Source organism: Sebastes fasciatus, chromosome 3 (genome assembly GCF_043250625.1).
Source record: "Sebastes fasciatus isolate fSebFas1 chromosome 3, fSebFas1.pri, whole genome shotgun sequence".
Lineage (NCBI taxonomy): Eukaryota > Metazoa > Chordata > Actinopteri > Perciformes > Sebastidae > Sebastes > Sebastes fasciatus.
In genome coordinates, this window is record NC_133797.1 from 31,986,815 (window position 1) to 32,002,825 (window position 16,011).

Below are 16,011 nucleotides of genomic sequence, written 5' to 3' on the forward strand. Positions count from 1 at the left end.
TAAAATGGAATTTATTTGAAGTTCTCCACATCTTTCTTTCTTAACTAACTAAGGTTATTATAAAAAAGTGAATTTATATTCCTACATCATAAAATGCATGTCAGTAACAGTCAAACATGTAATAATTCTCACATACGGTTCTGAACATGTAGTAACGATAGTGTTCACAGATCCAATAAGTAAAAGACCATATAACGTATTGATTGGTTATATCTGTGGCATTTAAATGTCCCTCACAGGAATTAGGAAGCGGACACAGTTGACAGAGTGAAATGAGCAAAATTGAATTCATGCTCAATATAAGTAATCCTGTCCTTAAACACACTAATCCTCCCTCCTTACAATGTATTTATAAATAGAAAATTAGGATCAACAGTTTTTGACAGAGGGAGAAAGAGAGGGGGGGGTGTGGGGTGGAAGAGAGCCATCGTTGCTCTCTGATTCAACGATTTAGATTCATTTAATTGAAAGAGCTTTTCAGTGAGAACGGACTGCTGCAGGAGCATCGCAGAGCGAGAAAAGGAAAACAAAGAAGAACAAAGGGGTGAAAAGCAGAGAATACTCAGGATCAGAAAGTCATGTATCCACGTAATTCAGCAAGAGACCTCGGTGGAAAAGAGGTTAACAAAAGAAAAGAGAAGTAGGAGAGAAAAGAAACAGGAGCTGAGTGACACGAGAGACGGATGTGTAAATTACTGACCCACTTCCATGGAAAGGAAGGGTCTATGAAAAGAGGAGGGCTGAAGTCAACCAAGCAAAGAATCGATTGGTCGCTGAAGAAAAAAAAATCTATATCTCTAGTTATCTCTTGATCAACTAAATTGGCCATAGTGCGCTCTACCTGGTAGTCTAAATTAATTATAAATAAACAAACATAAAAAGCTATTTGCAGCATATTAAATTATTTTCAACCTAATTATTTTATACTTAAAGGTGCAGTGTGTAGGATTTGGCGGCATCTAGAGGTGTGGTTGTAGATTGCAACCACCTGACTACCCCTCCGCTCACTCCTCCCTTTCCAAGACTGATGTAACGTGACCCGCCGAGCGCAAAACCGTGGCAACGCCATTCACCTCGCTCAGAGGCCGTCCATACGATAATAACACTACTTTAGGCGCAACGGAAGTCAGACGGCGGCATCCCGGTTTTGCCCTCTGCTTTCACAAGCGTGTTGGAGAACTACGGTGACCTTCAGGTAATGTAAAAAACGTAAAAGGCCTTCGTTAGAACCAGTGTTTGGTTTGTCTGTTCTGGGCTACTGTAGAAACATGGTGGAGAAACATGGTGGAGACTCCATGGAGAGGACTCACTCCCTGTGTAGATATTAAGACTCATTTGTTTTTAAGCTAACAAAAACATGATTATTAGTTTCAGGTGATTATACACTAATGAAAATATAGTTATGTATATTATATTCCATTTCTGCTAATAGATTCCCCGGCATGTTACACACTGTTCCTTTAAATAATAACAACAGACTCAAAGCCAACCAGCGCCACCTGCCCAGATTCATATGATGTAGAAATAGAACAAGCCTTCGAAGCTGACGCAAGGGGATGCGCACAAAATGATTAGGCTATTTATTAAACCAAACATATTGAAATATGCCAATTCTAATATGTTCAAAGCCTATCAAGTAGTGACACACCCGCCTGACCCGTTATGATCCACACCACAAAAATATGCATTAATCAACCTCCCGAATCCGGTCCGCAAACCGCCAAATTTATGCATTATAGTAGCACAATGTCAGGACTGAGACAAGGACAGAGACAAGGACAGAGACAAGGACTGAGACAAGGACTCGGTGCTCGATGTGTGTGTGCACACGCTCCTTCTGACTCGAAAATAATGGTTTAAGAAAGTGCTTTTCTCCTTATGAATTAACACCAGCGATCATCCGACCAATGAGCTTTTGGTCGGACAGGAGCATATCGGCCGACCAACCAACCAACCAACCAACCAACCAGAAGGTGTCAGCCCTTGAAAGCAAACAACCATTTGTGCTTTGTGTGTGTTCTAGATGCCCCAAAGCACAATTAAATGTCCTGCTTGCCTTCTAATAACCAGAGCCAGGATTTATTAGACACTTTTATTGCACCCATTAAGAAATGCAATAACACCGCTCTACTTTAAAGGTGAAATAGGATGAGAGTAACCTGCTCGCCTTACATGCATGAGAGACAGCACACGAGTCAATTGGCCTGCAGAAAAAGGGTTTTATATGAGCTCTACCGGACGGGCTCGCTCGGACTGAACGCGTGCAGTCAGCCCACAGACATGAAGACAAACGTCTCGTCAGATCACATAAAAGAGAACTCACTACAAAATATTAATCATCTCTTGCATCATATCTACCAGTGCGGCATTTCAATCAGCACGGGGATTTGAGAGAGAATTTGAACGCAAGTGCACAAACAAATAATAAAAACACATCCCTTTCCCTGCAACATCCACACACACAAAAACACACACACACAAATAAGCCCCTTAGCGCCTCATCCGAAACCACTTGGAGCACATTTTCTCATTATCCAAGCGCTCATGTCCTCTCTGTCTGGCAGGATACAATGGATGGCCTCTAGAGCTCTGCGTGTGTGTGCTTCTTTATTTGTGTTGGAGCGTGCGGTGTATGCATGTATTTAGATATGCGTGTTTGTGTATTTGTTGCCCCATAAGGTCAAGTAGCCCCTAAACAAATTTGAGAGCGTGACTCACTGGGGCCTCCCATCACCGTCCATCAGCGCTGACAGGATGGCATGCTTATCCAGCAAGCGTGCAGCCCACTGTGGCCTGTAGCTATACGGGACCACGCAGAGACATATGGTCTTATTACTGCTTTTGTCTCTGGGGGTGAGGGGAGGGAATAGGTGGAATTACTATATGTGTGTGTGTGTGTTAGGCTGCTTCTAGCCTCTGGGGTCACCACCAAAATCCACCGATCCAAAGTCTCTACTTTTGCTCAGTCAAATGGAGAAAAATGGAACGGCTAGTAGGAAAACACACTCTCACAACACACACACACCACAGTAGCGTCCCAGGTGTATGCCTGAAGGATGATTGAGAGCTATCCCTGTGTCTGATAGCGCCCTTTGGGGACTGAAATATTCATGGCTGTGGTGTTATTGTTATCTCAGTCGTGTTGGTGGCGGAATGCTACACGGCACGGGTAAGTGCCCCTGATATTAAATACAGAAACACGGGTAAAGACAAGACCAAAATTTACAGTAATACATCAACCTCAACCTGGAGATTAATGCAACAGTGGCAGGGGAGGTTGCATAATGTTTCCCTTAGTTCTTCACATTCCTCAAATTCAAACTGACAGTGAAACAAACAAACAAAAACAGAGGACATGTTAAATATTAGGGGGAAAAAAGGAGGGATGAAAGGCAGGCAGGCATAGTTTTGTAGGGGAATACATCTAATAAGGAATAACACCAGTAACTTCTAATCTTGTATTAGATTAAACCCTAAAGAGCAGTTAAATGTCATGCTATAATAACACATGTATGTGTGTGTTTGCATGTGTTTCTGTGTGCTAGCAATAACCCCACGTCTGTTCTTTGGCTCAATTAACTGTGGAATCTCTGATCAATGTGAACTGTAAAAGCATGCCCCATGAAGTTAAATGGGGATTAATTATTGAATACCAATGCTCCTGTTTGTACTGTTATGTGCCAAAAAGCGAAAAACAAGGAAGTTCAGAGGAAGAGGAAAAGAAGGATGTTTTCATTTAGAGATGGCTGTGGGTTAAGCTAAAGATAATACAAGATTGTTGTTATAAGTCTGAGAGCTAATGTCTCTGTTCATCTTGTGTTTTACGTTTTTATTGGCTAATTAAACAAATTCTGGTTCTCCTTAGGGAACGTGTCTTCATTTCTGTATGTATTTGTAGCATGTGTGTGTGTGTGTGTGTGTGTATGTGTGTGGTCGCACATTTGCTGGATTTATTGTCATATTTTCAACCGCGCTTCAGCAACTGAAAACCAAACCACGCATTTTTTTCCCTGTGATTTCACCAGCCGGTACCTCGGGCTCTGACTCATATGAATAAAAAAAAAAAGATTTCATCTGCTTTTGTTCAGCCCGTCTTTTTGCTTTGTGCATGTCGCCCTGCTCATCTTCTGTACCAAAATAAATTTCAAAGCTTATAAAACTAGGTGAACATGGCTCAAACTCAAAACAATATTTAATCAGAAGCACAGGTTGTTTATTTGAAGTCACAGCTTCAAAAGACAAAAGGATCTGTGCTGAAAATGTGATGTAAAAGCAAACCTGTTCAATTTGAGGGGCAACTGGCAGACAAAGCCTTGGACCCTTCCTTAAACTACCCATCACAAAGCCACACTCCACTTAGTGGCTGTTGCTACATCTGTCAAGCTTTATGCCACATAAGCAGCGTACAATGATAGCGGTGGCAGACTAACCATCAAAATTCCCAGTAATTTCTGAAACAATTGATTTCATACTGTGGTAAACAAAAGCAGCTTCTCTGGATTTTGTCAGCTGAAATGACAACTGCCACTAGCTGATTTTATCAGCTGTAGTTAGCTAGTGCTAACACTTAAAACCAGCATTGTCACCAGCTAATTAAAAAGAGCAGCATTGTTCATGTATTGCATATCAGAGCCTTCTGTCATTCACATGAATAAGGCGGCTGGGGTCTGAACATTATTATAGTGCAGTATTACAAATAAAATTGGAATTGAAATGTTTATCCTTGGGTGCTTACTATGAAATGACATTTGGAGAAGCACCACAATGGTTAGATTTATGGCTTATTGTTCATATTTTCAAACAGTGTGCTTCTCTTTTACAAGAGAAAAAGGGTTTGAGGAATCACTGATGAGTTTGGCAAACAACAATATCTAGCATATATTTGGCTGGAGTTGAGCTGTGGTGTAAACTGTTATCGCTACTCTGATATAGTAACATCTTGGCTCCCACGCAGTAGATGCTCCAGCCCTGAACAGGTTTTTTTCACGTAACATATAACCTCACTAAATAACATAGTTGGCTAATGTCGTGGAAATTACCTGTAAGCACTCAAACACACATAAAACAATGCACAAAACACTAAAGTAAAACCATTATAATGTAATTACAATAGGACAGACCACGAACCGCATCCCAAGAGTCAGTAAGGGGGTGTCTCAACAAAAAGTTGTGTACGGAACATTTTTATCGCACTCCGAGGACAAAGGAACCACAGGATTAGCCTCCTATACTGCTCACCCCAGGCGACCGCTGTTCGTGTCCCATGTGAAACTTAAAAGTCAATGTTCACATACAGTACAGTCATTTTAAACCAAACCATGATGCTATTTTACTAAACCTAACCAAGTGGTTTTGTTGCCTAAACCTAACCAAGTACTGCTGTTGTGTTTTGTTTTTTTCAATTTACAACTTTAAGCATGTGTTAAATCTGTTTAACATTGCGACCGTAATCCGGCAGAAATTACGTTTCCCTCAAAATGCAAATGAGAATGCAGTTAAATTGTACGGGATTGTAATTTTATAGGAGCCAGGGTTCTCCCTGACCTTTGTATTTCAACCTTAAGAGCAGGATGTAAAGGCTGTGTCATGCCACACACACACACACAGTCAGTTTACTTTAATTACTTTGAATTGTTTTTAACATTGTTCTATTAATGTCTGGCTGATTGCGTCTTGAAATTCATTAATTATGTTCTGTGTGTATTTATTCTGTTTTATTGTACTCACGACGTCATTGTAAATGAGGGCATGCTTTTAATAATTCCTCGAGATAAAAATAAACGTGGAATGAATGATTGAATGAAAAACTAATGACATCCACCGTGCATTCGGAAAGCGAGTGGAAATAACGCTAGGTTACTACTGTAGGTAGTAAGCTAGATAGCCGGGCATGCCAATGTTTGCAGTTTACGTTAGAGCAGTTAAACACACTGTTTAATCCATTCCTTGCACTTTTGCTCTTGTGTTTTTAGGATCACTTTAACTAGAGTGCAACAATTCAACAGGTAGAGAAATCCAAAGTTTGACAAGCCTGCCATGGTTCCTACTACAGTTGGCAAACTACGATTGGACAAACGCTGTTCGGGGGTGTAATTTTGCTTACTCATTTTACAGTCTACATTACTAATATTTGTATTTGTCTATCCCAGCCCCTCTGCCCTGCTTTCCGCTGACCGCCCATCCCACTAGCATTGACTCACTTCAGTATTTCCTTGGAGTGGCCGGCGTTGGAGCCCTTTTTGTCAGGTGTCCCGAGGCAGCTCGACTTCAACAGGGTGTGTGGCCCCCGGTCCAGCATCATGGTGGAGGTCGCCGTGGCAATGACAGCCACTGCATCACGTACCCTGGCCTCGATGTTGTAGTCCCATTCGTCATATGACACTGAGATAAGCCCTGGGAAAGAGAGAGAGAGATGGAGTGAGGTGAGAGAAAGGGGTGTATGGAAAGTGGGAAGTAAAAGCAGAAAGAAATATAGAGAATGATGAAAAGGAAGGAGAGAGAGACAGAAAAGTGTGAGAAAGAGAGGGAGGATACAAATCGGCAGGCAGAGGCAGAGTCTAATGTAATATAGCCGGAGGGGGGAATGAAATATAAAAATGAAAGCATTTTGAAGAGGCTGAAAAGTGGCAAAACACTGAGAACAAATCAAGAGTGCAATCATACCTACAACATCTTAATTTGGTTCAAGCCAGAGTGGAGCTGTTTCCTTTTTCTATTTTTAAAAATACAAATGCTCATACAGGTTGAAATCACATGGAAATAATAGCTGAATATGAGCGTCGGTCGAGACCACGGTCATCCCTCAACTCATTTTTGTTATGCTTGGCTTTCCAAGCATGAGGAACTGCTGGCTATCAGATGTCAGCATTCATTTCTTACGCCCATAAACAATGGCGCTTTCGGGTCATTTTTCGTGGCTGGTTGGGATTATGTGTTCACATTTGAAACCTGCACCGTAAATCTATTGGAAAAAGGCAAACCTGCATTTTCAGGCAGCCTCTGTGTTGTTACTGGTTTCACACACATGTTAAGATGTGGAACTACAGGAGTAAATTCTTCAAATAAGTTGTTTCAAACATGTTTGATGAGGGGAAGGGAGATGCAAGATGACAAAGAGGGTCTCTTTTCCTGCAGAGAATACTCTGAAAACAACATCACTGGAAATTCTCTTAATGATGGACTCCAGTGAGGCCAAAGCTCAGACTATTATTAGAACTGATGGCCACAATATAATAGTAAAGCTTGTCAGTTCACATTAATCTCATATGTATGTGAGCTATTGCACAATAAATCGTCGTAAAATGTACAGATATGACCAAATGAACTCCCATATACCATTATATAGCGCCTTTCTCATCTGAGAGGCTGCTATGCATCCTGCCCATCAGGATCTAATCGAAATACTAATTCACACACCGATGGCACAGCCTTCTGGAGAAATTCTGGGTTAGGTATCTTGCTCAAGGACACTTCGACAGAGAAGAGAAGCTGGGGATCGAACCGCTGACTTTCCAAATGGTGGGCGACCCGCTCTACCTCTGAGCTACAGCATTACTATAAATATAAACTCACTCACCTGAGGTTAACAGAAATCAGTATGCATCCTACCACTGACTGGCACAGCGTAGAGCAAATACACAAGGAGAAACATTTGCATATATGCAAACAAGCCCATCTGTCACTTCTGCCCACATTTCAATACAAAGCTTTTTGAAAAAATACCACATAATAATGTAATACAGATTTTAGTGGCGTGCTCTACAGCACTAAGGAGAGGAGTTGCTTAAATTATTTCGAACCTGGCCCCTCTGGTTTTAAAGTCTGACCTCTGCACCTCTGATTGCCTGTCTACAGATTAGATGAGGTCAGTAAATTACATCCAGCAAAGGTGGGATACTTCAATTAAGTTACAGCATATGTTTAAATTAGGGCTGTCAATCGATTAAAATATTTAATTGTGATTAATCTTATGATTGTCCATGATTAATTGCGATTTAACGCAAATTAATCACACATTTTTTTTATGTGTTCAAAATGTACCTTAAAGGGAGATCAAGTATTTAATACTCTTATCAACATGGGAGTGGGCAAATATGCTTGCTTTATGCAAATGTATGTATATATGTATTATCGGAAATTAATCAACAACACAAAACCATGAAACATATTGTCCAGAAACCCTCACAGGTACTGCATTTAGCATAAAAAATATGCTCATATCATAACATGGTAAACTCAAGCCCAAAACAACTTAACTAACTATTAGTTGTCTGTTGTATGTATGGATATATGGACTGGGAATGCTACAAATGAATTGCCCCCTTGGGGATAAATGAAGTTGTCTGAATCTGAATCTGAATTAACAGGCAACAACAGCTGTCAGTGTGTCAGTGTGCTGACTTGACTATGACTTGCCCCAAACTGTGATTATCATAAAGTGGGCATGTCTGTAAAGAAGAGACTCGTGGGTACCCAGAGAACCCATTTTCATTCACATATCTTGACGACAGAGGTCAAGGGACCCCTTTTGAAAATGGATTTGCCAGTTTTTCCTCGCAAAACTTTAGTGCAAGTTTGGAGCGTTATTTAGCCTCCTTGGCAACAAGCCAGTATGACATGGTTGGTACCAGTGGATTCCTTAGGTTTTGTAGTTTCATATGCTGCCTTAATAAGCTCCAATTTTTATGTCAGTAATGGTGTGAGATTTCTGTTTACCATGTCAGGGGTGAGGGGGATGGTAAGACTGATGGTGTTTGGGTGTACCTGTAGGGAAGACATCGGGAACGTGGTCTGCATCTCCAGTCACCAACGAGGGCACGATCCAGGTGAAGCCATAACCTGTGAGGCCCACAGAGTGGGCCACTTCGAAGATAGTGGCAGCCTCCTCCTTTGTGCAGTAGAGCAAAATAACAGGACTCTGCAGTTTCTTCAGCTGGTTCTGGATCTTGGAGTCTCCATCATCCACTGACATATCCAGTAGGAAGACTTCTTCTAGCTCCCAGCCCACGAAGCTGTTATCGATGGTACTTCGGACCTTGATAGGAAAGGGAGATGTGATTTAAAAGAGCGTAGGCTGCACACATACAGTCGAGTTGTTGAGAAGAGATACTGGAACAAAACTGACTGAGATGTCTCCTCCTCCAGCTCCCAGATTGCAAAACTGTTCTGTCTTTACACATCTCTTGGGAGTAGGACGCAGCGGTCGATTTTTTAATGTAACAAGAGCGAGATTAGGTAATCTTTTTTCCCAAATCTTGAGGCTATATCCTCATACACACAGAGGAAACTCTCATGGAGATAGTATCCCAGAGCACAACACCATGGGGTTAATAGATTAGGTGTAGCAAGAAGTGATTGTGGATATACTGTAGGTAGGGTTGGTAATCTTCTCCAAAAACATTTTTTGTTGAAATTCTCTGAAAAAAAAAAAAAAAAAAAAAAAAAATCAGGTATCTGTGGCTGTCGCAGGACTGAAATAAGCCCATCCAATCATTTCATTTGTGCCTAATGAAATGATTGGATGTCTGCCTGCCTGCCTGCCTGCGCGCACTCTGCCCGTGCACTCACTGTGCGTTACGGGAGTTTTCCACAGCTGTGAGTACTAACACTAGCCATGTTCGTTGTTTACGTTCATTATGGTATGTTTATGTTCACTAAATGCGAGATTGGGAGCATTTCTATTGCAACATGGCGACAGCTGAGCCGGCGGCTTACAGCTAAATGTGCTAACAGTGCTAACAATGCAAACAACAACAACAGTGTGCTATATGTGTGCTTGATATTTGCTTGAGAGAGGACAGTAGGACAGAATGAGATTTATGCGCCTGGTAATAACTGGTTTAAGCTTTTCTAGATGCTTAATCAATTGGGGCTTTGAGTTGATTGTTTTCAAAATATTTTTTATATTTTTGCAGATATACAGTAGAGACAATAAACTATACCATTTGAATGAGACTATACATTCAACATAAAGCTAATGGACTATGGGCACTAAATGTCCTAATTCATAACCTCCATTTAGATGATTAAAATGTGATTTTTTTCCTTTTAAACCAGATTGTTACTCTAACTTTGTTCAAAGGAAAGACCCTGCCACTGCTGGAATATTATTAAGAAATATGATTAGCTGACTTTCAATAACTTTTTATTCTTTTCAGACGTGTGTCTGATGTTCAAAGTTATTCAGGATCTCATATCATCCCCTTTAAAGAGTCTGTTCTAAGCCCTGGAGATAAGGAGGCTGAAGCCTCACTGAGTGGCTGCATTCAAAAAGACATGCTCGGCCAATCTGCCTTTGCCATTAAAGCAATCAGAAAATGGAACTCGCTACCCACTTACATCAGACTCTGCCAAACCTTCTCATTTTTGAAAGCTTGAAATTATGGCTGAAACCAGACAATCATGTACTCAGAAATACCAGTAGTTGCTTTTGTTAGGATCATTTCATCAATAGTCCTAGCTAAATAAATACCAAAATAAACAAAACATAGAGAAGACACATCTTATCAAAGGATAAGAAAACAATATGAGAACTACAGTATTTGTCAGGCCTCTTATAATGGGTCCCCAAAAGACAAAAGTAATAATACCTAATGTGCCTGGGACCCAGAGCGAAAGTGAATCTCTCATTTGAAACCATGGTTGAAAAAGTTTACGGCCATTAGCTGTATAATAAGTATCCTGCTGCTTCTGGAGTCAGCTTTTATCAAAGGAATACATTTAGCAGATATTATTCGTCCTAATTTTTGGCCTCAACTTATTGCCAAGTGGTATATCATGTATGCCGGTAGTGCATACACAACTACTGCTATATGCCCATAAGTATACTGTATACAGCGCATACTGTATTTTACATGTATGTCTTTATCTAAGTGTCTGTAAAGTGTTTATTTACCTTGTTGACAAAGTCCTGGTAGCCCGGGTAGTACGAGGTGACTATGGAGAAGATATACCAGTCATACTCCTCCATGATGTTCAACATGACGGAGGCCTGCTGCTCGATGGACGGACCAAACTGGAAAAACATGGAGTGGTCGTCCTGGAAACCAGAGACAAGGAGCCAATCAGCAAACAAGGTCATGAGTCATGCAGCATAAGAGAGAACTGGAAGGTAGGGCACAGATGATTGTAGAGCGTGTCCAGCAACTGCAAGCCTCAGGAACAAATATAGTTCTGTTTATAGCTCAGAGTAATACTTTATTCATCTGTGTATGCTCTGTAACTGCAACAATATGACATATTTTAATTTATCTATTGTATTTATGATGTTTTAATCAGAGGCGTTTACTTCTGTGCAATGTCAAACAAGGTTTTTCCACTTGATATGAATATTCAAAACGGACAAGGTGAGTCATTCATTACCAACAAAGCTATGATTTAGTATGCTGCAGAGAGCACGGCAGGTAAGATGGCCACCTGGTTCGATGATATTAATGTACGGTATCAAACGTGTGGTCAGACATCTCTGTCAAAACATTTTTCTCCAAGGACAGAGGAAGAAGGGACGAAATAAGAAGAGCTCTTGGCGCTCCAGGAGCCTGATGTCCGGTGCCATGGATTGGTCAAGGGCGGGTCGGTCACCCATGTAAAAACTGCCAAGCAACTCGTCGGGACACAGAAGTCAAGATGGATTATTCACAAGTGTTAGTGACTGGAGGCGACATCGCAGAGGGGGTGTAATGAGAACAGCAACATGTCTGGGTCCAGAGTGAAATATACTGTTGGAAGGTGACTGAGATGACTGAAGGTGTTGGGTCATGCTTCAACATGGTCGCTGCTTCACTGTTTCATAGTCCACATCGCTCCAGAGGTCAAGTAAATGTTTATATTAAAGGAATAGTTCGGCATTTTGGGAAATACAAAGAGTCAAATGATAAGATCGACACCACTCTCATGTTTGCGTGTTAAATACAGAGCTGCAGGATGTGGTAAGCCTAGCTTAGCATAAAAGAAGCAGCTGCCCTAGCGCTGTCCAAAGTGAGGCACCTACAGCCATGCTAGCAGCTCTGTGAGGCTGTAAAAAGGCAAAGCCCTTCTTTGAGCTAAATGCTAATGTCAGCATGCTAACATGTTCACAATGATGTTAACAAGCTGATGTTTAGCAGGTTAACCATGTTCACCATCTTAGTTTAGTTGTATTAGCATGCTAACATTTGGAAATTAGCATTAAACACAAAGTATTTGGTCATAAACTAAAGTATACGATACACTTTTACCTGATGACGTTAATAAAAAGTTAAGGTATCACCAAAGTCATTACAATTCATCCTCTGGGGAAGTCTGTACCCAATCTAATAGCAATCTATCCAAAAAGTTGCTGAGACATTTCACTCAAACCACAATTGTTAACCTCATGGTGACGCGATGGGAAAGTCAGGGGAACATCAAAGTTATGAGGATTCATCCTCTGGGGAACAGGAATGTCTGTACAAGACGTTGAGATATTTCACTCTGGACCAAAGTAGTGGTGGACAGCCTGACCAACATTGCCATCCCTAGAGAAACGCCACTAGCCTGGCTAGAAATACCTAACCTGACGCGCCAGATGACTTGTTACACAGAACCATCTGAGAAGCAGACAGTCATTGGAAAGAGTTTAGAAAAGGGCAGGCACTTTAAAAAAAATACTTGGCAGGTGATTGGATGAACCATCTGTCAATCAAACTCTTGCTGAAGCCAGTCAGGAAAAGAGCATATTTTACTTTGAGAAAAGCTTTCAGTGCCGTTTTCTTTGCTCTTCTTTCAATGAATGAAGAAATACTCTCCAGTTCCGATATAACTGATGCTATTGCAGCATTTACATTAACCTCTTTAGGAGCCACCATTGTTGTTTTGAAAGAACAGTCGCCTCCCTGTGTCGCGTCACACACACCTAAACCACGCCCGTAGCTGCAGTAGCTCGTCACAGGACACCGATTGGTCCAGACACTGGTGGTCCGGACACAAACGCATTACTTGAAGCCTGACAAGATAGATTTACGTGTGATCTCTTGATCCTGTAAAGACCAAGGTAACACCTCCAAAGCTTACCTATTTAAACAATGTATAATGTGTAAATACGTCTGCCCATCACTTCTGTGCAACATCTCAGACTATAACTCTGGTTGCCAGATACGATTGGTAAGCAGGCACAGATTTTGGTGTGAGGTTGTGAAATCACAAATTGTCATGGTTGGATTTCTGTTTATGTACGGGTCAAACAAGCATACAACATGCTGATTAGTGAGATTAGAGGTGCTTGTGTGTGTCATTTTTTAACCTTGGAGAGAGCAGGGGTAGCTGTTTCCTCCTGCCTCCAGTCTTAATGTTAAACTAAGCTATCAGCTCATTATTTAATGCACAGACAGTGGTATCAATATTATATTTTAAAGCTGGGCCAACACTGTACGATTTTAGAAATGTTGTTGTGTAATTCCTACTTCTACTGTGCGAGTAGAACGTTTGCGATGTAAAACCAAATCTCACGATTTATGTGCTCACACTGTACGGTCCGATCGTCAGCCACAACCTGAGTGCTCACACTGTACGTGTAAATTAGAAAAACAAAAACACGGCCCGTTGGAAAAAAGAAAACGGGCACTGACATTCGGCTCGTGGCTCTGTTTCAACTGTGCGAGAACCTGTGGACGGACGACCTAAATTTCGGACATGTCAAAAATTCATCCGACTATCCGATGGCCAGTCGGGAGGAGTTAATCGGTCCTTGGTCCCCCCCGTACACTGCACGCCAAACGACGCCCGACGAAGCTGAAATTCGGTCCGACTCTAAAATGAGTCATGTGGCTCAAAGTTCGGGCCAGAAACAGGCTAAAATCGTACAGTGCATGCCCAGCTTAACTCGCCATTAAGTCCATCATCTTTGCTGTTTACTTAATCTGCTGTTTTGATACAGAATGTGATCAAAATCTAGGTGAAATCAAGGACCTTCCACACGTCACAGCCTGATTAGTGAGGACTACACAGTAAATGCTTTCTAATCAATTATCTCACTTCACTTGTCTTGAACTTCAATTTAAAATGAAAAGCTAAAGTTCAAATATTCACTCCTCAGTGGTTGTTTACATATACCCCCCAGAGCAGCTTACACTTTCATGCACCGCTACACTCATGTTCATGTTCGTGTGCATTTATACACATGTGTGAACTACGTGTATCCATCCACGTGTGCAATCGGTCATACATGTTAGTCATACAGGAGGCGATCAGTCATCGAGTTAAGTGCGCTAACTCCACTCCACATCAAAGCCCATCTCCCCCTTCCTCCACGTTTTTTACCCACAGGGACAGAAGTGATCTGTTACCTACTTTTCACTGTAATGAGGTAATAACATTGCAGTGTCAAGTGATGGTAGAGGGAATGTCAGTGGTGGAAACGCGGGGGGAAGGAGAGTGAGTGTGTGTGTGTGTGTGTGTGTGTGTGTGTGTGTGTGTGTGTGTGTGTGTGTGTGTGCAGGCTGAAATCTGACATTTTCCCTACGCTGACAGTAAATACACTCCGCTGTTCAGGAAGGTAATGAAGGTATTATCACGCATGAACGACAGCTAATGCACCATTTGCCTCTAACCTCACACTTCCATCATTGTTTGAGCTTTTCAGCTTCAACATGCATTTAAATGAATTGTCAAGATGAACGCTACATGTAATTTTCCTTGACATTGTTATTCCATCTGTGGATCCAGTCATTTTCTGTAACCATGTTCACCATCTGTCTGTTCACCACACACATACCTCTTCCTGTCTTTAAAGGATGAAGCAGGTGGTGGTATTCTTTATTTTTCTTATTGTCAACAAATCCCTTGAAAAGACTAAAACCAACAATGAGTTGATCCTTCTAACATGTATTGTGAAGTCAAAGCCCGATATACCTTATTCCTTTGTGCCACAGACCTCCAATGACTATTTAAAATACATCAATGAGCCACACTGTTGAACTGGGTGACTACCTCCTTCATTATGATGGCCACTGTAGCTTAGTTTGAGTCCCACATACACCATCCTGTTGCTGTGAGCACTGTAGCAATATGTGTATTAATCCGCGACTGAAAATAGTCCCAAGCAAATGTGATATTTACTCCTGTTTGAGTAACATTTGCTAAAAACTACAGTGCCCTGCTGTTTTAGGGAGTAACTGAGCCTTTTTAAAAAACTAAATTAGATATTTATGACCCGTTTTTAAAGATTTGCGTCTTCAGTGGGAACAGATTAGCTTTGGGATGGGTGTCACAGACAGGTAGGTAGGTATGTAAGTTGAAAAGAGTGGACTGGTGGACTAGGTGGTTTTGGTCTTTTCATGGGATTTTTTAAAAGTATGAAAAATATCAAATAACACCAGCCTCATCCTTTAGAGGGTCGGTTCACATAAAGTAGAAAAAACATATTGTCTCATCTTTATTGTAGTTTGGGTTTTATTTGCCACAATTTCGAGATATTTCTGCCTCCTCTCTTCTGTACAGTGGAGTTGAACGGACTTTGGTTTGTCACACTCTCAGCAGTAAAACGTTATATTAAACAGTTCAGCAGCAACATCTCTAACCAGAAGGTTATTGTGGATAATAAACAGAACATACTGTTAGCTGTAACAGTTAACTTAAGGACTATTTCTTCACATACATACATACATAATTAAAAACTAACACGTGGTGGTTATTTTATAAGCTGTTTCCAGTATTCTTAGATTGAATATGTTTAAATTTGACTACTTTATGCATTTATTTATGCATTTCTCCACCAGTATTGTATTCCTGGCAGTGAGGATGACAGACTTTAATACAACATTTAGACTTTTATGTATAATTGAACAGCTAATTGAATATATAAAATATGAACAATCCAAGTGGATACAAAACAAATGAAATGGCACCACTGTATAATTCTGAAAAAGTACACATTGCTCAGTTTTGATAGTTTTATCAAGTTTTCTTTTATCAAATTTATTTTTAAATGTGTCTCGCCCCAGCTGTACTTTGTACATATGTCACAAAAACAGATACCAATAGAATAGCCACTAGGGG

At 40.9% G+C, this 16,011-nt stretch overlaps 1 protein-coding gene across 11 annotated transcripts in view; it reads right to left on the minus strand.

Annotated features, from left to right (window-relative positions):
* Positions 1-16,011, minus strand: part of grin2bb (glutamate receptor, ionotropic, N-methyl D-aspartate 2B, genome duplicate b) — a 121,281-nt gene that overhangs the window by 38,545 nt on the left and 66,725 nt on the right. For all 11 annotated transcript variants that reach the window (XM_074630296.1, XM_074630297.1, XM_074630294.1 and 8 more), the window contains 3 exons: positions 10,895-11,038; positions 8,764-9,034; positions 6,201-6,393 (listed from right to left, as the gene is read on the minus strand). In XM_074630296.1, the coding sequence (XP_074486397.1) occupies positions 6,201-6,393; positions 8,764-9,034; positions 10,895-11,038 (608 nt within the window). The remainder of the gene's footprint in view (positions 1-6,200; positions 6,394-8,763; positions 9,035-10,894; positions 11,039-16,011) is intronic.